The sequence below is a fragment of the Boeremia exigua genome (genome assembly GCF_020726555.1).
Source record: "Boeremia exigua strain MPI-SDFR-AT-0100 chromosome Unknown C7974scaffold_2, whole genome shotgun sequence".
Classification (NCBI taxonomy): Eukaryota; Fungi; Ascomycota; class Dothideomycetes; order Pleosporales; family Didymellaceae; genus Boeremia; species Boeremia exigua.
In genome coordinates, this window is record NW_025763519.1 from 600,180 (window position 1) to 619,839 (window position 19,660).

General features: G+C 52.5%; 7 protein-coding genes and 1 non-coding gene across 8 annotated transcripts; 2 read left to right on the plus strand and 6 right to left on the minus strand.

Annotated features, from left to right (window-relative positions):
* Positions 1 to 1,211: 1,211 nt before the first annotated feature.
* C7974DRAFT_96519 (uncharacterized protein) lies at positions 1,212 to 3,869 on the plus strand. Its single transcript, XM_046147608.1, has 2 exons — positions 1,212 to 1,412; positions 1,469 to 3,869. The coding sequence occupies exon 2, from the start codon at positions 1,482 to 1,484 to the stop codon at positions 3,762 to 3,764; it is 2,283 nt and encodes a 760-aa protein (XP_046001158.1). The 5' UTR covers positions 1,212 to 1,412; positions 1,469 to 1,481; the 3' UTR covers positions 3,765 to 3,869.
* A 1,232-nt stretch (positions 3,870 to 5,101) lies between these two features.
* Positions 5,102 to 5,173, minus strand: C7974DRAFT_t33. The gene has a single exon. It is a non-coding gene; the product is annotated as a tRNA-Thr (tRNA).
* Positions 5,174 to 5,292: 119 nt separating this feature from the next.
* Positions 5,293 to 8,079, minus strand: C7974DRAFT_384966 (Transketolase, thiamine diphosphate binding domain-containing protein). Its single transcript, XM_046140904.1, has 6 exons — positions 7,946 to 8,079; positions 7,673 to 7,815; positions 7,488 to 7,572; positions 7,142 to 7,436; positions 5,728 to 7,088; positions 5,293 to 5,665 (listed from the first exon to the last, which is right to left on the minus strand). Exons 1-6 carry the CDS (start codon positions 8,000 to 8,002, stop codon positions 5,549 to 5,551), a joined length of 2,058 nt encoding a protein of 685 aa, XP_046001159.1. The 5' UTR covers positions 8,003 to 8,079; the 3' UTR covers positions 5,293 to 5,548.
* Positions 8,080 to 8,738: 659 nt separating this feature from the next.
* On the minus strand, positions 8,739 to 10,418 carry C7974DRAFT_430696 (uncharacterized protein; the record flags this gene model as incomplete). Its single annotated transcript, XM_046144721.1, has 4 exons — positions 8,739 to 8,969; positions 9,073 to 9,632; positions 9,740 to 10,250; positions 10,299 to 10,418. The coding sequence occupies 4 exons, from the start codon at positions 10,416 to 10,418 to the stop codon at positions 8,739 to 8,741; spliced, it is 1,422 nt and encodes a 473-aa protein (XP_046001160.1).
* A 175-nt stretch (positions 10,419 to 10,593) lies between these two features.
* Positions 10,594 to 12,880, minus strand: C7974DRAFT_384968 (uncharacterized protein). Its single transcript, XM_046140905.1, has 3 exons — positions 12,685 to 12,880; positions 11,680 to 12,501; positions 10,594 to 11,625 (listed from the first exon to the last, which is right to left on the minus strand). Exons 2-3 carry the CDS (start codon positions 12,381 to 12,383, stop codon positions 10,716 to 10,718), a joined length of 1,614 nt encoding a protein of 537 aa, XP_046001161.1. The 5' UTR covers positions 12,384 to 12,501; positions 12,685 to 12,880; the 3' UTR covers positions 10,594 to 10,715.
* Positions 12,881 to 13,048: 168 nt separating this feature from the next.
* On the minus strand, positions 13,049 to 13,985 carry C7974DRAFT_96578 (uncharacterized protein). The gene has a single exon (XM_046147610.1). The coding sequence runs from the start codon at positions 13,851 to 13,853 to the stop codon at positions 13,128 to 13,130; it is 726 nt and encodes a 241-aa protein (XP_046001162.1). The 5' UTR covers positions 13,854 to 13,985; the 3' UTR covers positions 13,049 to 13,127.
* Positions 13,986 to 15,047: 1,062 nt separating this feature from the next.
* On the plus strand, positions 15,048 to 17,310 carry C7974DRAFT_303092 (uncharacterized protein; the record flags this gene model as incomplete). The annotated part of the gene is made up of 3 exons (XM_046137930.1): positions 15,048 to 15,150; positions 15,205 to 15,354; positions 15,410 to 17,310. The coding sequence occupies 3 exons, from the start codon at positions 15,048 to 15,050 to the stop codon at positions 17,308 to 17,310; spliced, it is 2,154 nt and encodes a 717-aa protein (XP_046001163.1).
* Positions 17,311 to 17,992: 682 nt separating this feature from the next.
* C7974DRAFT_96607 (RTA1 like protein-domain-containing protein) lies at positions 17,993 to 19,448 on the minus strand. Its single transcript, XM_046147611.1, has 3 exons — positions 18,967 to 19,448; positions 18,674 to 18,916; positions 17,993 to 18,622 (listed from the first exon to the last, which is right to left on the minus strand). Exons 1-3 carry the CDS (start codon positions 19,139 to 19,141, stop codon positions 18,186 to 18,188), a joined length of 855 nt encoding a protein of 284 aa, XP_046001164.1. The 5' UTR covers positions 19,142 to 19,448; the 3' UTR covers positions 17,993 to 18,185.
* Between the last annotated feature and the right edge of the window lie 212 nt (positions 19,449 to 19,660).

Sequence of the window (19,660 nt, forward strand, 5' to 3'; positions counted from 1 at the left end):
CATCCTTGCTGCTTCATTCTGGCTCACATTAGCATCAGGACTATGGGGTGAATACTGTTCCATTCTCATTGCGGCTCCATTCCGCAGTGTATGCTCACCTATGTCTATCTATGCTTACCTCTTGTGCACTATAATGCTGGTGCTTACCCTCGTGTTGCAGAGTAGGCGTGATATAAGCACTTGTAATATTGGAAATTGCAAAATGTAGCTTGGCGGCCTTTAGCTACTTGCAAGCTATTTCACCTCAAGTCACCCAAAGGATATGTAGTCTTCTCTCTTTTCCTCAAGTCACAAGTCTTTCCTGGGAAATCCTTAAGCGCACTGTCAGGGTTGACGACCTACAGCCCCCTGTTCAAGCAACATGAGAGCTTCGCCCCCCCCCCCCCCCCCCAAAAAAAAAAACTCCCCTTTTGGAGTAACAGTGAGATTTGGTTGCGTTCGACACTCGTCACATGGTCAGCTTGTCAATTACACATGTTCAGGGTGTTTGAGATAACTTTTTTTCTATAATTTTTGCGGGCGCTAACAGTCGCCACAACAGTCCTGAGGTCTTGTCTGCCCTTGGACTCGAGCTCGACACTCATGCAAGCAGTACGTTTGCGGTAAGCTTATGAGTACTGTGTGCTGGTGTCGGGCCAGCGCAGCAAAGGTGGACGCGAGTGATTGTCGAGCTTTTGTGCATGCTTGAGACTGTAACTGCGAGCCGCTTGTCACAGGGTTCCCTCTGGTATAACGCAGTACAGCGAATGGTGCTGGCTAACCGAAGTTCTATTTTCAGCACTGTACTACCTTCTACATGTATCACCGAAGCCTGAGCTGCGCACACGGAAAGCTGCACAGCAGCGCACAATGCGCCGAAGACGTAAGCCCGATGTGCACGACAGCACCCAACAATTTGACTGGGTGTTGTGACAAACACGTAGGCCAAGACTCGCTTCTGTTCTGTTGCACTGTAGGTATACAGATATTAACCATCGACATCTGCTGTGGTTGGTGAGGCTGGAGACTCGGCGCCTAACGCTCGACCAATCCGGTTAGGCGCCCCAGGTACGCGCCCAGAATAGGAGCCAATACAGGACAACACTACCAAGCCGGCAAAAGCTTGTCGAATAACTCTAGAGCTCAGCATGCGAGCGCTTATAATGGACAACGATGACATCGAAAACCCACATCGTAACGCCTCGGCGGTTGCCCGGCCGCAACCTAGACCAGGCGCCTAGCCAAGGTGTAGATACATATCGTCGACCTACCAGCCCTCCGCAAAGTCCTTTTCGGATGCAGAAGGGCGACTTAATGAGACGAGTGATGCGTGACGGATTTCCTTGACACTCTCCTCCAATTTCCTTTACTTTCACCGCCGCAGGTTCGGCGCTTTCCCTTATGTTACTTTCCGAGGTTTCCTGGTTCTCGTAGTAAGTGCACCCTCAACCGCAAGAGACCACCAAGAATGCAGCTTATGGGTATACAGATTCTGTACAACTATGCTTCTGAGCCATGTCAAAAGGCTATGCATCATCTCGGCATCCCTAATCGCAGCTGCACCTCATAGCGCTGCATCTACAGTCACTTCAGTACCAAGCGCGCTTCCCACCAAGCTTCAGCAGGACGTTCCTTCTTGCGCACATTCCTGTATTCGAACTTCTTTATCAGAACGCTTTCCAGTGGCATGTACGATTGAAGGAGATCTCCAATGCCTGTGCTCTCGTTACAGCTCAATTGGAGAATCGTTGGGTGAAGTGGCTTTGGCATGTGTGTACGCTTCTTGTTCAAGCATTGATACGGCCGCTTTGGCATACAATGTATGCCTCGGTCAGAGGAACGCTGTGCTTCCAACCAAAACCGCACTCACCGTCGTTCCTAGTCGAACACCAAGCACAACATCCCGAGTCTCAACCTCTTCCACTACTTCAATCTCGCGAGCCACTATCACATCCATCATAAGATCGACACTCCAGACACAAGTCTCTTCAAGCCAGTCAGTATTCGCGGACTCGATCTCGGCTCCAGCATCTGCAACATCAAGCCTATCCTCGTCTTCGACACCCACCTCAGGTGCAGCGCCAGCCTCGAACAATGATCGCCCTAAGATGACACCGGCACAGATTGCTGGACTTTCAGTGGCAGCTGTGGCAGCTTTTATCATTGCTATTGGGCTGATGGCGTTGAGTGTATTTTTGAGACGTCGCAAAGAGCAAAAGAGCACGAGTGTGAACGAGAAAGATGAAGATCGTCGAAGGCAGCAATCGAGACGCTTCTCGCACTACAGGCCTGTCGAGAACACGACAGCCTCCACGACGAGTTTCCCTATCGGCCCACCGCCACCAACAGTCCCCCGTAACGCACCTAGGTACCCACGTTTAGTTACGCCGTCACCTTTCAGTACTCTCGGACTATCAGGTGCTGGTTCAAATCGTACGGCAGTACGACCAGGTGTTGGAACTTCAGGTAGTGCGGCTTCCATTCCCATGTCGCAGATCGGCCTGGCAATCAGCGCCGAGCTCGAAGGTTGTCCTGCGCCGTCCAAGACAGCCAAGTCAGCCAATCACCCAAGACAAAAGGTCACAGAAGAACATTTCAGACCACTCAGTACGCGCACAGAGGCGACGGTTTTTGAAGAAGACGAGATCGCCGCTCGTCGCCGCTCCTCCAAACTCCTCCCAACTCCTCCAGTTCCGATCATGCCTATCCGCAGTCTTCAGCCCTCTCGACAACCGTATAAGGCACCGACACCATCGAACGCCTCCTCGAACAATACCGCGCGCCGCTCTGAACTGTTTCTCGATATTCCAACTCGCCATGAAAGGCCGCTGCCAAAACGAATCGTCCCAACGGGCTTGTCTTCGACTGGTTCACCAGCTCCAAAGCGACCAACCCCTCAATTGCAGATTTCTCCTCCCAAGTCTCAACAATCATCCTCCACTTCGACGGCAACTATCACACCCGCGAGTGCAGCAGACATTCCAGACTACTACTTCAGTACAGTATCTCTTCCAGAACGTGATACTACACCACGTCAGGATTCAGACACTCTGCCGGCAAGCAAGACGCGCAAAAAGCGGCGATCACCGAGCAGTACAAGTGGTTCACGTACCATATCGAAAACCTCTACCCGCCCTACATTTCGCGACTCGGCATCGAGCCAGACGTCTTTCGAAACCGCCGACCCCAATGACCCTACACCTGACGACGACCAAGATAAGCAGCTTTCCGATGACAACAAGCTATCTCCCGTGGCCGAAAGCCCCATCCATGGCCTTAAGTACCCCAAAGTTCCAAGAGCATCAAACCAACTGGTTCCTCGAAGCCCACCACGCATAAGCCGCGAGCAAGGAAGATTCTACGTCCGACCCTTGCCCGAGCACTCCTCCCTCCTTGTCAAGCGCCGCGGCAAGCGCGAAGCCGTCCAGCTCGAGCAGCAACTTGTGCTTAAAGACCCTTTCACCACGCCTACGCGCCGCGAGCTGCGCGCACACCAGAATCAGCAAAGTCGTACTGTAAGTGCGAACTCTTGGGAACGCACACCCGAGTCCAAAATTGAGCAGTATAGCTACAACAACAGTCCTGTGGTCAAACAAGAGGACATGGTCAGGCCGCTGAGTATCATCAAGAAGACCGATATCAACAGGGATAGTGGCCAGGGTGGGCAGATGATCGGACTCAAGAGTCCAGTGTGGATTCCGCATCTCACGCCGACGCGGAAGGGCGACGATCTGTTCATAAGCGTTGGGTGGGGAGACAATCTCCGTGATGGACGTCGAGGATGAGATTAGAGATTGACGACAGGCATTTTTCTTGTGTATACTTTTGCTGGATTTTAGACACGGTTTTGTACAACTACGAGCTAGAGATACCCCGAGCATGGCAGGCCGTCTTGCATACGCAGCCGAAATCAATGCATCGCTGAGCGATGTGAAATCATACGTACTATTGCTGCCCCAACTACCTTGATCCGTCTCACCCTTCCTCCCCTCACTCAAACAAACCTCCCTTCCTTCCACTTTGCCCATCCCTTCTCCTCGTCGTCACCTCGCCTCCACATACGCCTCCAGCTTCGGCAAGAATCGCCACCTCTATCCTTTTCCTCCTCCTGCTTTCTTGCCGCAGCATTACACGCTTCTTTAACTTTCCCCTGCGCCAGCTCAAAAAACGCCGACCGCACGCTACACTCCCTTTTAGTGACGGCGTCTTCCCTCGTCAAGAGCTCCCTCTCTCTACTCATCAAGTCGGCCTCGCGCTTAACCAAATGACGCTCCCGCTCACGCAATTTGGGCTTGGTGCTTTTGCGCGTGGCGAATGGACGCAGGTACCGGAATGATGGGGGCGTCCTGAAGGAACAGTGGACGCGGCTTGTGTACTTGGCGGCATGTGTGTGTTCCGATGTATGCACGCAGGTGTAAGGTTTGGGGCCGGAAGACGAGGAGGTAGTGCTGACCAGCGAGGTGGTTGAAGCGTTCATTGGGAGATCGATGACGGTTGGACGAGAGTGTGGGACAGCGAGACCTGTGTCTTGAAACTAGAGGTTTGATGGCTATGGAAGAAACTTTGCTGGAGAAGGCAAGTGTATAGTCTACGGAAGGGAGGCGGCCAAGCAGTTTGGATTGAAGCCACGAAGTAGTTGCACAGTGTGCTCCGGAGTGACAAAGCGATGCTACACATCGTCATACATTTGTTCACCAGGAAAATCACGGTGGTGTACGCGGCCGGGCCGGCTTATAAGGAATGTACCGCGACCCAGGGACTTGGGACTGTAGGAATGTTGTAGTTATCAAGTATGATTCGCATGCGAGTAAGGGGAAGGACAGAAGAGCAAAATGTCTGCAACACCAGCGCATATCGGTAACAATTGTAAGCAGACCGGTTTAATGTAGTCCCCTTCCCCACTGGCTTTTCATTTGTATGCTCCACGTAATCCTGAATGTGGAGATGTATAGTTCCATTATGCGGGCGAAAAGGGGGCATTGCAAAAGAACCAGGGAGTGGTGCATTGTTGTACAGAGTGCACCGCGCAGCAAAGTGTAAGTACAACAATGCTCGCAATTGCAGGTACGAGTTGGAACTCAGCATTGTGAGTGCTACTGTAGCAGCAAAAAGTCAAGACATGTGCCACCTACCCGAATCGAACGAGCGATCTTCGCATTACAAGTGCGACGCCTTACCACTTGGCCAAGGAGGCATTTACTGATCATGTGATGATCCTGTCAAATACATACAATATATATTCATATCAACACGTAAACATCATGTTTGCCATACATCCATCATGAGTTCGCCGATATCAGCTCCGGCATCGGCTAATTCTGACTTGTTGTGGCGCCGATAGTTACATAAGTATCACCTCAACACTTCACAAAACCAACGTGAATGGGCTAGCGATTCGAGAAACAGGAGTGCAAGCGAAATCATGGCTCATAGTGTGGAAATCAATTCTATACATCCATGCGCATCCTAGTTTTCATCGTATGAACTACGTTAAGCGCAAACAGGTCGTTTCTCATATTCGTTCAGACCAAACTCGTAGTGCTAGCACTTCAACATCGTGCGAGCACACTTAGATAAGCTGCTGGAAAGCGCGGTTGACGGGCGAGCGGAGAGGCTTGACATCCTTGTAGAAGTCGACTGTGAGCTTCGCACGCTTGGCAACACCCTCAGGTGTGAACTCGAACTTCTGTAATGTGTGTCAGCAATCAACTCTTTCTCAGTGTCTGCGGTTGGTGTAATAGTGCATACCTTGTAAACCTCCTTGTAGGGACCGGAGGCACCAAATCGGTTGAGACCGAACTGTTCGTGCGAGTACTTCTCCCACCCGAGTGTGCTCATAACCTCAACGGAGAGTGTGGGAATACCGTCTGGGATGACAGAGAGCTTGTACTCCTTAGACTGGGCGTCGAATACCTCCCAGCATGGCAGGGAAACGACACGAGCCTTGAGACCCTGTCCTTCGAGAGTCTTGACAGCCTCGAGACAGAGTGAGACTTCAGAACCAGTGGAGACGAGTGTGACGTCAGCGCCCTCCTTCTCAAGAGCAACGTATCCACCCTTGATGCCGTTCTCGAGAGTCGAGCCCTCGAGCTGGGGCAAGTTCTGACGTGTCAGAGCCAGGATGGAGGGAGTGCCCTTAGAAGTAAGGGCCATGTAGTAGGCAGCGGAGGTCTCGTTACCGTCAGCGGGACGCCAGACCATGCAGTTGGGCAGAGCACGGAAGTGTGCAAGGGTTTCGATAGGCTGGTGAGTGGGACCATCCTCACCAAGACCAATGGAGTCGTGGGTTGCGACGTGGATCAGGCGCTGGTGGGAGAGAGCAGAGAGGCGAACGGCACCGGCGGCGTAGGAAACGAAGTTGAGGAAAGTACCACCGGCGGGGATGATGGTTCCGTAGGCGGACAGACCGTTCATGACAGCGGCCATGGCGTGCTCACGGACACCGTACCTCATGTAACGTCCAGACCACTCTCCAATGCCCAGGTTAGGAGGCTGGAAGTCGACAGCATTCTTCCATCGGGTGTTGTTGGAGCCAGTCAAATCGGCAGAACCGGAGATCAGCTCAGGAACCACACCGTGAATAGCCTCGAGGACAGACTCGGACAGCTTCCTGGAAGCGATCGCGGAGTCAGTAGGCTTGTATGTGGGGAGAGACTTCTCCCAGCCTTCAGGAAGGTCCTTGCTTTGGCGGCGGACGAGGTCCTTGTGCAGGTCTGGGTATTCCTTGCTGTACTTCTCGAGGAGCTGGTTCCACTCCTGCTCAGCGGCAGCACCTTCAGCAGCGTGCTTGTGGTACTGGTCGTAGACCTCCTGGGGGACGACGAAGGTCTTCTCGGGATCGAAACCGAACTTCTCCTTCACGCTCTTGATATCGTCAGGCTTCAGGGGGTTACCGTGGACACCACCAGTACCCTGGAGCTTGGAGCCAAAACCAATAGTGGTAGTCAGCTTGATGACGGAAGGCTTGTCCTTGACCTCCTGGGCCTTCTTGATGGCAGCCTCAATGCTGTCGAGATCGTTGTCGCCGTCCTCGACGTGCTGTGTGTGCCAGCCATAGGCCTCGAATCGCTTCAGGACGTCTTCAGTGAAAGCGCACTTGGTGTCACCATCTAGAATCTATGTTAGCACTATGAACGTCCGATAGCGACAATCACAAGCATACCAATGGAGATGTGGTTGTCATCATAGATCATGATGAGGTTGCCGAGCTGCAGATGACCAGCCATCGAAGCGGCCTCAGAGGCAATGCCCTCCATAGCGCAACCATCACCGAAAAAGGCGTATGTGTAGTTGTTTACGAGCTCGTAGCCAGGCTTGTTGAAAACAGCGCCGGTGTGCCTCTCGGCAATTGCAAGACCGACGGCATTGGCGAAGCCCTGACCGAGAGGACCAGTAGTGACTTCGATACCGGGAGTGTCGTGGGCCTCAGGGTGACCAGGAGTAATGGAGTCGATTTGCTGCGGTTGTCAGCTTTGGCTTTTCATTGCAAATGGATCGATTCTACTTACACGGAAGTTCTTCAGGTCGTCAAGGCTGACTGCGTAGCCGAACAAGTGCAGAAGAGCATACTGGAGCATGCAGCCGTGTCCGTTACTGTGAACAGAATTAGCATCTCGCCTTCAAATACGGGCGGATGTCCGCGGAAGAGGTTTTCGATGCCTTGATAGACATCGAGGCAGCTTTTGGTACATACGAGAGGACGAATCGGTCGCGGTTCAACCAGTCAGGGTTCTTGGGGTTGAAAGTCATGAACTTGTTGAACAAGACGTGGGCAACCGGGGCCATGCCCATAGGGGCACCCGGGTGACCAGAGTTCGCCTGTGCAGTTGCATCGACCTATACGAGAAGCATAGTCAGTAATTGAGCCTTGTAGCTTCGCAGTGGATGCAGCTGGGGTGTTGTTGGGAAAAAGTACAGCGTGGCGGGGTAGCTAAACAAAAGTGAACGTGAGCGGGCAAGAACGTACGGCGAGAGTTCTGATCGTGTTGATCGCAGTTTGGTCAAGATCCGTATATTTAGACATGATGGCGAGTAGTGAGAATCAGAAGTGAAGGAGAAGGCCTGGTGTTGGAGATGTTTTCAATGCTTGGGAGGGGAGGGGCGCTAGCCGTGGGGGTCGCGCGCCTGCGTCAGTAAGGCTCCACTCTTGCATGCATCGTCATACTTGAAGCCAGCAAAAGCTCTTCGACCCACCACATGTATCAAAGCGTTGCCGCAGCTGTCCGCAGCCGTCTGCAGGTTGGATAAGCGGTCAACATGGATGGTCTCGACGAAACGCCATGCCCAACTGCCCTCCAGGCTCTCCTGACTGTTCATGACTAAACTCTTTCCCAGAACATGGTGCATGCGGTTTCAAACGCCGAAGCCGCCTCCAGTGCCGACAATTGACCATTCCCTTACACACGCATTCCAGTCCGGTTTACAAAGCGTTGTCAGCAAAGATTTGTGTACACGAGATAATTATTCCGTCTATCATGCCGCGGTGTCGGCGCCGCGGCCGGCACGGAGATGTGTGCTTCAGCCTCTTTGCGATAGCAGGCGAAAATGCCGGACATTTGCCAGATTATTACCCGCGCCCTGCAAAACTTCCAGCAGGTACAGCGATACATCGTTATGCGATGCGCAAAGCCTGTCGGCGATAGCCTACCGGTGGGAAACTACGGCTTCTCCATAATTCAACATAACCCGGTGCCAAGCCGGCGTGACTTGACACGTTCAACAGCTCTGGAGCTCCCCGTTGGGAAGAATTTGGGCGGCCTCTAATTCTTCACGCACCAGACAGCAAGCCTCCCGATCTCGTCTTCAAGCTTCAAAGCGAAGCCCATCGTAACTCTCAAGAACAGAAGCCGTTGTTCGAGATATCGCAGCACATCGATGTCGGTGTGCACAAGCTGTGATGTCGTCCGGCCAAGGAGCTCTTCCCATGCACGATCGGACATGATGAGCTTTCCGCTGCCTACTTGTCCAGTTTCATCAAGAACCGGACCAAGCTGCATGTGAAGAATCAGCTTTGAATCCATCATATATGATGAGAGGATGGATGGTGAGGAAGTAGATGGCAGGCATCCAGACGGGAGTGAGCTGAACACCCACGATCCTAGGATTGAGTCTCAGTTTGACTAATTTCTCGCACTGCTTGCAAGTTGTACTTGTTTCGTTCGCAAAGACTGCGATACCGCAACACTCTGCGCTCAGTAGCATGTTGCGCTTGTAGGGCACAACAATATTAAGTGAAGTGATGATGCAGGAAACGTAGCCTAGTACCTCCTCAAGCGGGTTTGCCCACGCAACATTATCGATGTCAGCAAAGCTGTAAAGCGCACGCACGGGACTTCCCTCAAAGCATGATACTTCGATCGCAGGGAAGGGTGGATTGACGTGCTCTTTCTTTGTGAGTCGTTGGGCCAGTGCGCGCAACCGTCGAGTGTCGCCTGTGTCTGGGTCGATGTCGACGCGAGAGTTAGCGTTGAGTGATAGTTTAGCTATTCTCTCGATACGCCAGCCAGGGGTTGAAATCAGCAAAACGGATTGAGATGGCTGCAAGGAAGTTGCTGTATTGCAAAGACCAGAGTAAAGGGTCAGTGTGGCATCAGCTGTATCGTCGAAGATACCCAGGGTGACCAGCTCAGAAGTGGTACCGTTGCGGTTGATATCTGCACATATTAGACTGGACTCCATGAATCGAGTCTGGGGGTCGTCGAAGGATTTTGCCTGGCTTGTGGAAGATTGAGCCTTGGCAGTCAAAGAAGTGAGGATTTACATCGTTTCCTTGCTCCAATACTCTTCACGCAGACGAGCAATTTAGGCTCATCAACGTCATATCCGCCGTCAGTAAAACTTCTCAGCGTCATGAGACCAGGTAGCGTTCTAAAGTCCTCGCGACCGAACGGTCGCTTGAACCGAGCGCCGTTATCGCTGTGCTCGTGCACCATAAAGTGGCAGTGTCGCTCGCCTTCCGGGAATATTGTGGTGAAGTATGGCGCAGTATTAGGGGCAAGAGCATTGTGCTCCGAGCTGTTTGAGATGTGAACAGTCCAGATAGTGATAAGCTGACCTAGGCGCAGGTTGTACTCGGTGTTTGCATACCAAAGTCTTACAGTGAGTACACCCGAATCATCGGCGAGCATGATTTTGATATAGCCCTGCGCAGCTTTGTGACGCTTGCTGGGCTTGGCTACGTCGTAGAAGTTTACCACGCGCCCCATCAGCACCAGGTTCCGCGGACCAGGCTCGAGAGCACCCAAGTCAGCTTCTTCATAGTCGGCCGTAGGCTGCAGGAGTCAGTTCGAGTGGCTTGTAGGTGAGACGCTACTGCATACGGTCCATACATCGAGCGCACCTGCCGGCTTCATTGACTGCACTTCGTCGGCAGTGAAACCATCACTGTTCTTAGTTGGGGAGGACACAAAGTACGACTGAATACAAGACGATACTGGCATTTTAGGCTGCAGTGGCGGGGCAATAATATGGTTGAGTGTGACGAGTTTTGAGGTGAGGCGAGGTTGAGACGGAAGGAACGGTCCTTCCTCAGTCAACATATGACCAAACTTACGAAGAAGCGACACCATACAAAGGGTGTATAACGATTGGGATAGTCGCAAGGTGGCACCGGAATGACGTATAAGTCTGAAATTTTACTATAGTATGTAAAGAGTGTGTAGAGTTGGACGATCAGGACTTCAAATAGATAGCAGACACCTCCGGCAACTTGTTACCTCTGCAGTGCACCTGGTAGCCTAGAATAGCTTATGCTCAAGAGTCATATCGTTCTCAGGCTCCAGACCAACACATGCGCGAAAAATGTTGGTGAGAGCCGCGCGCTGCTTGGCAAGTGCATTGACAACGGGAGTACCAGCAGGGGTGAGGGGAGCCTTGAGCATGTAGCTCAGAATGCTGAGCACGCTGTGAAAACCAGAGTACTCAGCAGCGCTGCCACTGGCGCTGTGGGCCTTCCATTGGACACGAGTCATTATCTCAGTGACAAGTACCAGATCAATGATCAAAGGTGAAGCAAGGAGAGAGTCTTCACAGACATTGAACAGACTGATGGTCTGGTGGCCGTCCAGAAAGATTTCCGCGTAGTACTCATCAAGAGCACGCTTGTCGTCGCCAACAGCGGGCATGTACTTGATGACTACGCAGTGATCGGGATGCTCGCCATCCTTGTACAAGACATTGTTGGCAGCGACCATGTCGTCAACAACATTGGACTTGGATATCTCCTTCGAGCGGAATTGCTTCTGCGAGCTAAGGTTCATGCCGTCATTGTTGCCCAAGTGATTGTAGCTTGCAATGGAGGTGAGCTTGATACCGGCGTTGATCATGAAGTCGACAAGAGCGGACTTCATCTTGGTCTGGCCAGACTTGAAGTCGTCCCCACCAATGAAGGCGCCGTACTTCTCAGCGAGCTGAATAGCACCCGGAACAAAGGTGTTTTGGGGAGATCCGTTGATGAATGGAGCGTTCTCGAGGATGGAAGCCACGGCGAAGACGGTTGAGGGAGAGACTTCTTCGTGACCAGACTCAATCGCTTTCATGAGGTTGTCCGCAGTATCATTGACGCCTTCTAGGATGTCGGCATAACGCTCCGTGTTGGCGGTCCACTGCACGATGACTTTATCGAGACCATTATCAGCCTTGAAATCCCTACACAGATTGTTAGCAACCAGTCATCAGCCACATCACAGTACATCCACTCACCGAATATCCTTACGGATCTGTTCAACGTGAGCCATGGAGGCCTTGGTGCCTTCCAGGACGTTGTTGGCACGCTCCTCTTGGTTAGCTGCAATGAAGTCGGGGTAGTATATACTAGGTAGCGGCTTCATAGCGGCCATCTCCTTTCGGACCAGCATCTTCAGTGACGGCGAGAGCACCTTCGCACGGTCCATGGCATCAGCCAAATTCATACCGCTGATGTCCCAGCCACCAATAACGAGGTCGTTGGGGTGAACCATCGGCAGGAGGTCATGGAAGGGGATGTGAATCTCTTTGCCAGTCTTGTTGTCGACGCCAAGCTTTGTCGTAGAGCTCATGATGACCGAGCCATAGTAGTTGGCGGCACGCTTGCCCTCCTTCGTCTCCCACACCAAGTTGCGCTTATTAGCGATGATACCAGCGGTGACAGTAGTTCCATTGTTACCACCAAGACCGACGAGCATCACACCAACCTTGGGGACCTTACGATCGACCTTGAAGTCGTAGAGAGTCTCCTTGGGAGCTGCAACATACTTACCGTCCGCGTTCTGCGTGATGTCGGTGGTGCGGTAAGTGTATCTGGTCTTAATGGTATCCTCGGTATACTCGACATTCGGAGAGTTGACGACAAAGAGATCCTTGGCTGGTGCCGTCTGCACATTGAACCCATCCGCATGGCCGACGTTTCCTTCGGCGTGAGGTGCCATGTCGTTAAGTTGAGATGTTTTTATTGGCTTGTTTGCTCAACGAAATTATCTGCGGAAATCAAGATCCGACGCTGCCCCAGAGGGAGATGTGCGTCGGCCGGCGAATGGGTTGTGGACGCTATGAGTCGTTAGTGACATCCCGGTAAAAGGTCAGGGTAAGCGGATGTAGGGTCAAAGTTCTGAGGATTGAAGGAGCAAATGGTGTCTGTTTTGCAAGCCATCTATAGCTCAAGGCAACATCAAATGACTAAGGACCAGCAGCGAGGCATTGCTGCCTTCCTACGGAGCGCGGGGAACTTACGAGGATAAGAGGTTGGAGAACGTCTTGGCGGTTAGGGCTCTCACAAGCCCAGGGTTTGGTTTTGGTTAGGTATTGAAAAGCGAGCTTTTGTGGGAAGAGTGTGGCTGTCCAGTTGGTTCTTTGTGGTTGACGGTATGTACTGTTGGGAAGTGAGGTGCTATATACGTCCCCCTCGTACCTGCTCTTATCGATAGGCAAGGAAGCTAATTCACCCGCGTCCGCGTGCTGCCGGGCAGCATCCTCCACCGCTTCTTCCAGTTGACTCCACAATTCAAGCCATCTCATGCCGCCACAACCCGTGACAGAGCCTGGGAGACCAATGGTATCGTGTGTTCTTCCGTCCCTCTGTTCCGCGCCGCATGCGCTATTACTCTCAATTTCACGGTGCAGCAGACTGAGCCGCACTCGGGATGGCGAGTACGCGGCACGTCTGGGCGAGAACACTATAGCACATGAGAAGACGGGAGACGACACAGGTGTCCTTGACAGCTGTCATACGTGGACGCGATAGTGGGTCGTGGTAGTCGACTACCACTCTTTGACACCCGAGTTCGCCCATCGTACCCCGCGTGAACTTGCGCGCAGTAGTAGTTGCGAGAATGGAGCGGTGGATGTGTCCATGTGGACCACAATGCGTGTTGCTCCACAGGTTCTAGTTTGGCTGTTGATGGTCCAAGCATGTGAAGGTATCGCTTAAGCCTCACACTTCTTCCATTCAGTGCTAGAATAGTCATAATCATGCAGCAACTGGCAACTTCAATGCTTCTAGCATCAATACCAAAGCATGCGACTTTGTATTTGCGCGGAATATTCCCCGATGACCACCTGTTTGCTGCCATACCAAAACGCAAGCGAAGACCCAATCTATGGGTTTCGTGAGCGGTCTTATAAGCCGCAGAAGGGGCCGATGGCAGTCGCGAAGCCTCGGGGCGGTGACTGAGCCTGTCACAACTTGCTAGAATGATCTCTAAAGGCAACAGCAGCTTACACGCGAATTGGGGCACGTCTGCTGGAGGCCACGCAGTCGGTGTTACGGAGCGGATGAAAGCGTGCTGCGAAAGTGCAATGCAATGCGCGAAGTGATCTCTGTAGGGCGAGGAGTATTTCCTCAGGCCAATGTCCGCTGTCTCCACGGCTATATGTAGCAGCACGCTCCTGGCCATCACCATATCAAAGCTCTCGCTGACCCACGGGTCTGTGCGACGGACGTTGTTTCCGAAACGATGAGGTCAGAGCCGTGTGGCATATTTCAAACTTTGCGAAACCCGAGGGTTGCAGGAAACGTCAGGAAGCCAAGTATTGTCGTCTCAGCAACCACATGTACGAGGAAGAGCGTTTGTCAAGAAACATTTCTTGTATCGACCGACCCTCCACAAGCAAGCCATGCGCTCAACAACCGTGCACGAAGGATCGAATCAAGCAGGTGGCCAAGTGCCCAAGTTGAACGATTCTCCTGCGCATGGACACCTAGCGAACAAGGCCTTTATACGGCCCTGTGCAATACCACCTTGCCTTACCGCTCCATCCGATGTTCTCGGGGGCCACGCGAGTGCAGCCTCATCTGATGGTTGCACACGATCGAATAGATTCCGTCATGGGCGCTTGCGACATCGTTGAGACAGCCCGACGGAGATTCGTTTCACATCGCACTTGATGGCTTCTGTGTTGCGACTGGCTCCACGCTCAGGGACCACTCGAATATGCAAGCTGCCGCTCCGTGCGCGCCTAAGCTAGTCTGTCGAATCAATGGCGCTGGCTAGAGAGTCGAGTAGCGCCACGATTCAGGGACCGCGCGGGTTACGTGCAGCACATCAGAATGGTCTCGAAGTGCATGCGTATCTTTGGCTCTCGGAACTCTGTTCTTTAATTGCTAATCCAGTCTCGTCGTCCGTTATCAGCTTCGTGCGGTCGGCTTGTCCGAGTCTTGCTCCATCCTCACTGTCAGTCCCCTGTCCACTACTACCTTCGCAGAACACCATCCAACATTGCGAGTGTCCCTGGTGGGGCTGATCAATCTCAAAACGGGCTGGTACTGGTGCCACGCTAACCTTTTCTCCGCTGCCGTCTTCAGATCAGAGCTAGGCCAACACCAATTCCGCGTCGCCTCTCCTGATTCAGTAGGGCCCGCCGTGTTCGAAGATCAAACACCCTGGAGGTAGTCAGGGATCTTTTCCCGGCACCCACATGCGCCTTCGAGATTCTGTCGTTTGGTTCTCACCCTTCCTCTCATGCGAACTCAGTGGAAACAACGCCAAACATCACGTCAACGAGAGTGATGAACGATAGCTTCGCCTGCTAGAGCACGACCTACCCTTCACCGTATTGGCCTTTCAGGCTTACCATCAGCACACGACATGGATCGCATGAGTGGGTTGCCGATGATCAAATGCTCATCATGTGGGATTGACATCGACATCTTGCAACTGGCCGATCATGTGTGTGCAACAGCTCCTCTTTCAGCAGCTGGTAAGTAAAGGGAACGCAAGAACATCTTGTCTCAGGCTCACGCATCTATATCAGGCTCATCAACAACTTCTTCGCAAGCTCCGACGTCGCCAACACTCCAACGTGCTTCCACCTTTGGTGGTCCATCATTCAGCACGAGGTATGAAAGCCAGACAGCTACGAGTCGCATGCCGGCACCGCCCAGGATCGACTCACAAGCAGCTAGTAAGACAACAACTGTTCCTCTCCACCGATCATGAACGGTCGCTGAGCAAGTTAGATAAACCATTCCGGCCCCTCGAGGTATCGCCTTTGAGTAGCGCCTATAGCGATCCTAGAAGTCGTTCGCCGCTGCCCTTGGCGCCTCCAAAATCTCCCTACGCCCTGAACCGAAGTGCAACCAGCCCAATCCCGCCCTCTATCTCGCCGCCCTCGCCGGACATTTCTTCCAACATGGACTCCGCGTTTCCTCGATTCCCTACCAATCGAGCAGCCACGCCACAGAGTGCGCGATCGCAAGACCGGGATAGGCTCGATGCCACGTACAACCAGCGGTATCCGGAGCCTAGTCCCCTCTTCGCACCTCTCAGTCCTCGCATGAATGGTGGAGAAAACGTCTCGAAACGCATGGACAGCATCGCTCCTGGCCCCTTCGACAGTCGACGCCCGAGCACAGCTAGTGTGCCCAGATCGCCCTCGCAGGAGCCGCCACTTGGGCACCGGAGATCGGAGACAAAGGGGAGCGTGAGTAGTGTTGGGAGCCGATCAAAATCACGGACATCGGTGGCGTCAAATACTTCGCGTGCTTCTGCATATTCTAACCGCAGCGTCGGCCTGTCTAGCCGCACAAAATCTGGACCGTCTGCGGCGATGCAGCCACCGCCTTTACCAGCTGCAGCCGACGATAGTGAGGGCATCGACGCTTTCCTAGGACGATTGCAAAACGAGGCTAAACGACCAGGACAGTTGAGTCAAGACGATAGATCGAAGACATACCCACTACGTAACGAGAGCCAAGAAAGGAGAAAGCCACCGCCACGACCAAGGAGGCCTTCAGAGAAAGATTTGCCTCCAGCGAACATTGCCGAGTATAAGACGTCGGACTTTGCCCCTCGATCGAACAACAAGGTTCCCATGCGCATCCCCAGTCGGACAGAATCTGAAACAGGCGTCCCGAGAGGCCCTGGACCTGAGCGGATATTACAGCCACCAGCACCTGATTACAGCGTTGACACGCCATCTGGGGCTTTACACACTCCGTCCGATTCGGGTTTGTCAGATGACTCATACGCCAGCTACACCACACGTAGCGTTGCTAGCTCTCGTTCAAGTCCACCTGGATCCGAGGCAGGGCACTCGCGCAATGTTTCCAGGATCGGTCGTTCAGACTATCTCGCGGAGGACGGATTCCTGAGAACGGCAAGTCCTGATTCGTTTGTCGAATCAAGGGCCCCACCTCCTCAGGCTCAGGGTCGACGACCGCCTGCAAGCTACACACGCCCGAACCTACATGAACCGATTCCACGGATCTTGTCACCTGGGTTCCCAAGTCCTAGCGCACCCGAATCTCCAATGGATCCTGCCATACAGTTGGGAGATTTCTTTGAGAGACGCCCGCGAGCACAGGCTTCTCCAATAGATCCTGCTTTGAACATTGGGCAGAGTCCTCCAAGACGAAGACCGGAGCCTGGACCACGACGAGAAGAGACTCGCCGTCCTACGCCTACAGCCAAAGGCAATTGCCGTGGGTGTTCCGAGCCCATCGTTGGCAAGTCTGTCAAAGACTCGTCGGGCCGCTTGCAAGGACGCTACCACAGGTCATGTTTCGTTTGCCGGACGTGTGGCGACGGCTTCCCGACCGGGGAGTTCTATGTACACGAGAACGCACCCTATTGCGAGCATCACTACCACAAGCTTAATGGATCTCTTTGCAACACATGCAATCGAGGTATCGAGGGCCAATACCTGGAGACAGATGCACGGGAGAAATTTCATCCCAGATGCTTCACATGCACAACGTGTAGGATCCCCTTGAGTGCGGATTACTATGAAGTTGGCGGGCGAAAATTCTGTGAACGGCACGGTCAGCAGGCTGCAGCTCCACGCCAGAATTACCTCGGACCTGGCGACTACCGGCCTCGAAACGTGCAGAAGCGTCGAACAAGGCTTTTAATGATGTGAGCGGTTCGCAAGCTCGGGAAAGCTAGCATTGCGGCTGCTGTTCCATCGACTGTTTCCTTTTCTTTAACGTTGGCGTTTTGCTTCGCAGCGTTGTCACGAGTATTCTTCTTTGGCTACCTTCATTCTGATACCCGGCTAGCCCGCCTCTTTGTTCCGGCACTCATTTTGCCCTTTTTTCTCATACCAACTTTCGTTTTCTATTGTTTCCCTTGAGTCTCAGAGGTTGACCTCTTCTCCATCTTTCAGTCCGGAAAATCTTTGAATACCCCTTTTCGACGGCCGAGACATCGCTTTGGGCTTTCATTTATAGTTTTAACTCGATGTGTTCCGAACTGATGTCCGAACAACTGTGTAACAACACATATATAATTAATGCTGAGCTTCGCAATGAAGCGCTCAACAATGTATCACGAATATTCCTCTACAGACCGTGCCATCAATTGTCGTGTCACGCCTGCCACTCTGTTCAAATTTGGAACAGTTGCGTGCGCTACACGGTACTTCGCTTCCATCGTGGTTTTGATGGTCTTGATTGGTGCAATTGTACTGCAGCGCCTTACAGCAATCAGTCACGCATTGCACATCGATGGGAGTGTTTGTTGAACAATTGCCAATGTTTGCCGTCACACTTTAACGCTCACTACAGCTACTACTCTCTTGCGCCTATACCACGCAATCTGGCGACGGGGATCAGGTTGTATGCTCAGAGCCTTCGAGGGCAATGGAGTTTTTGAAGTGTAACATATCTATTGGCGATGACAATGTGCCATTATAGCAATGCACTATGATGTGTATGTTTCTAATTGATATATTGAAACCCGGTCTTACTCCCAAATTCCTGCAAACTCCCTCATCTACAACTCTATGACCTCCTCTTATTGACTCTCCACATCACCGAGTTCTCCATCACTTGATGTTCGCCCTTTCATGGCCGTGCCTGTGTTTTCCTCTTTCGGCCGCCATACGAATAATAATGCCAGCACTGCCGACATCGGTACCCCATCGAATACGTACAAGGTCCACTCATGCGCAATCAGATATGCTGCGTTACCCATGGAGTACTCAATCAGTCTGAATATACAGCGAAACAAGATAAGGGAACTGAGTGTGTACAAGACGTGCAACATCTTTCGCCACGCACCGTTGTCTGTATGGTCAGCGGTCTTTGACGCACTCTTCATGCGCACGTGGAAGTCAACAGCGGCTGCCGTGAAAATTACAAATGTAGCAACTTGTAATGCCAGCCCAGCAATGACAACTTTCTCGCCTGCTAAAGCAAACGAGAGCTTCATCGTGCCCATCAGACTTGCACCTGGCTAGTGTTAGCACGTCGTGTTAGCACGCCTGCGCACATCAAACTCACCAAGGCCTTGGACGATCAGTGTTGAAATATCTGCTGCAACAAAAACACGTGTACACCATTTCGGACTTATTCGCGATATGGAAGCTGCATTGGCGTAGCGGATAGTGCGTCCGAGCATCATGTAGACTGTGGCAGCGAAGAAGAGCGGTCCGACGAGGAGCAGAGTACCCTGGATGATGAAGGGCGCCCATGAGGCATTGTTGTAATGGCTGCCTATACGCGCGGCAAAGCCTGCGATTTCACCTCGCTCGTGTTAGTCATGTCGCATCTTGGATGCGCGAATGGGAACTTACAAAGTCCACCAAGAATTACGTAGATTGTACTTGTCTTACGGTGTCGTATGTAAGAGTATACGTGGAGCATGGTCAAAGCAATGAACAGAATCAGGAAGAGGATGGCCGCGGGTAGTGAGGGTACATAGCGGTACATCTTCCAGTCGAACTTTGGCGAGGTTGGAGGGTTGGCCATGCTGATGAGTTAGAAATGTATTCAATTCGAATATGTATGAGCTGTGTGTACGAATAGAGCATGCAGCACGGTCTGTAGTGGAGCAGGGTGATACTCTGTTTGGTGGTAGGGTATTGCACGTTTTATGTCTTCGTTGCTGATGAGGCAGGCAGTCATAGCGGATGCGAAATGCTGCAATGAAGTCATATTGGAGATGCGCCTCTCGCACTCGCTTGCAGAGGCAGTGCAAGAGGAACCCGTTCCCGTCATGGAGTTGAGGGCTTATTTCGCATAGCATTGGAATCGGCGCTAAATTCGCATTCGCAGAGTTGACCAATGACAGAAAGTGCACTATGCCTTGTTCGACTGACGCGGTGAGGTCACACCCAGGCTTCTGCACGATGGGTGGAGGAAGCCAAGGTACTCAGATCTCGTCGTTCAGATGCATTGTATCGCAGGCTCTTATCTCGATCCTCGTTTGTATGTTTCAGTAACGAGTTCGTGCATGACCTCAGCATGCTAGGACGCGACACCACTAGT

Coding starts and splice junctions, on each gene's coding strand:
- C7974DRAFT_384968 (XM_046140905.1), bottom strand. CDS start 12,383: ATGGCACCTCACGCCGAAGGAAACGTCGGCCATGCGGATGGGTTCAAT. Junction 11,626..11,679: donor CAGATCCGTAAGGATATTCG/GTGAGTGGATGT, acceptor CAATCTGTGTAG/GGATTTCAAGGCTGATAATG.
- C7974DRAFT_96519 (XM_046147608.1), top strand. CDS start 1,482: ATGCTTCTGAGCCATGTCAAAAGGCTATGCATCATCTCGGCATCCCTA.
- C7974DRAFT_96607 (XM_046147611.1), bottom strand. CDS start 19,141: ATGGCCAACCCTCCAACCTCGCCAAAGTTCGACTGGAAGATGTACCGC. Junction 18,917..18,966: donor CGTAATTCTTGGTGGACTTT/GTAAGTTCCCAT, acceptor AACACGAGCGAG/GTGAAATCGCAGGCTTTGCC. Junction 18,623..18,673: donor ACTGATCGTCCAAGGCCTTG/GTGAGTTTGATG, acceptor AACACTAGCCAG/GTGCAAGTCTGATGGGCACG.
- C7974DRAFT_96578 (XM_046147610.1), bottom strand. CDS start 13,853: ATGGTGATGGCCAGGAGCGTGCTGCTACATATAGCCGTGGAGACAGCG.
- C7974DRAFT_384966 (XM_046140904.1), bottom strand. CDS start 8,002: ATGTCTAAATATACGGATCTTGACCAAACTGCGATCAACACGATCAGA. Junction 7,437..7,487: donor ACGACCTGAAGAACTTCCGT/GTAAGTAGAATC, acceptor TGACAACCGCAG/CAAATCGACTCCATTACTCC. Junction 7,089..7,141: donor TGACAACCACATCTCCATTG/GTATGCTTGTGA, acceptor CATAGATTCTAG/ATGGTGACACCAAGTGCGCT.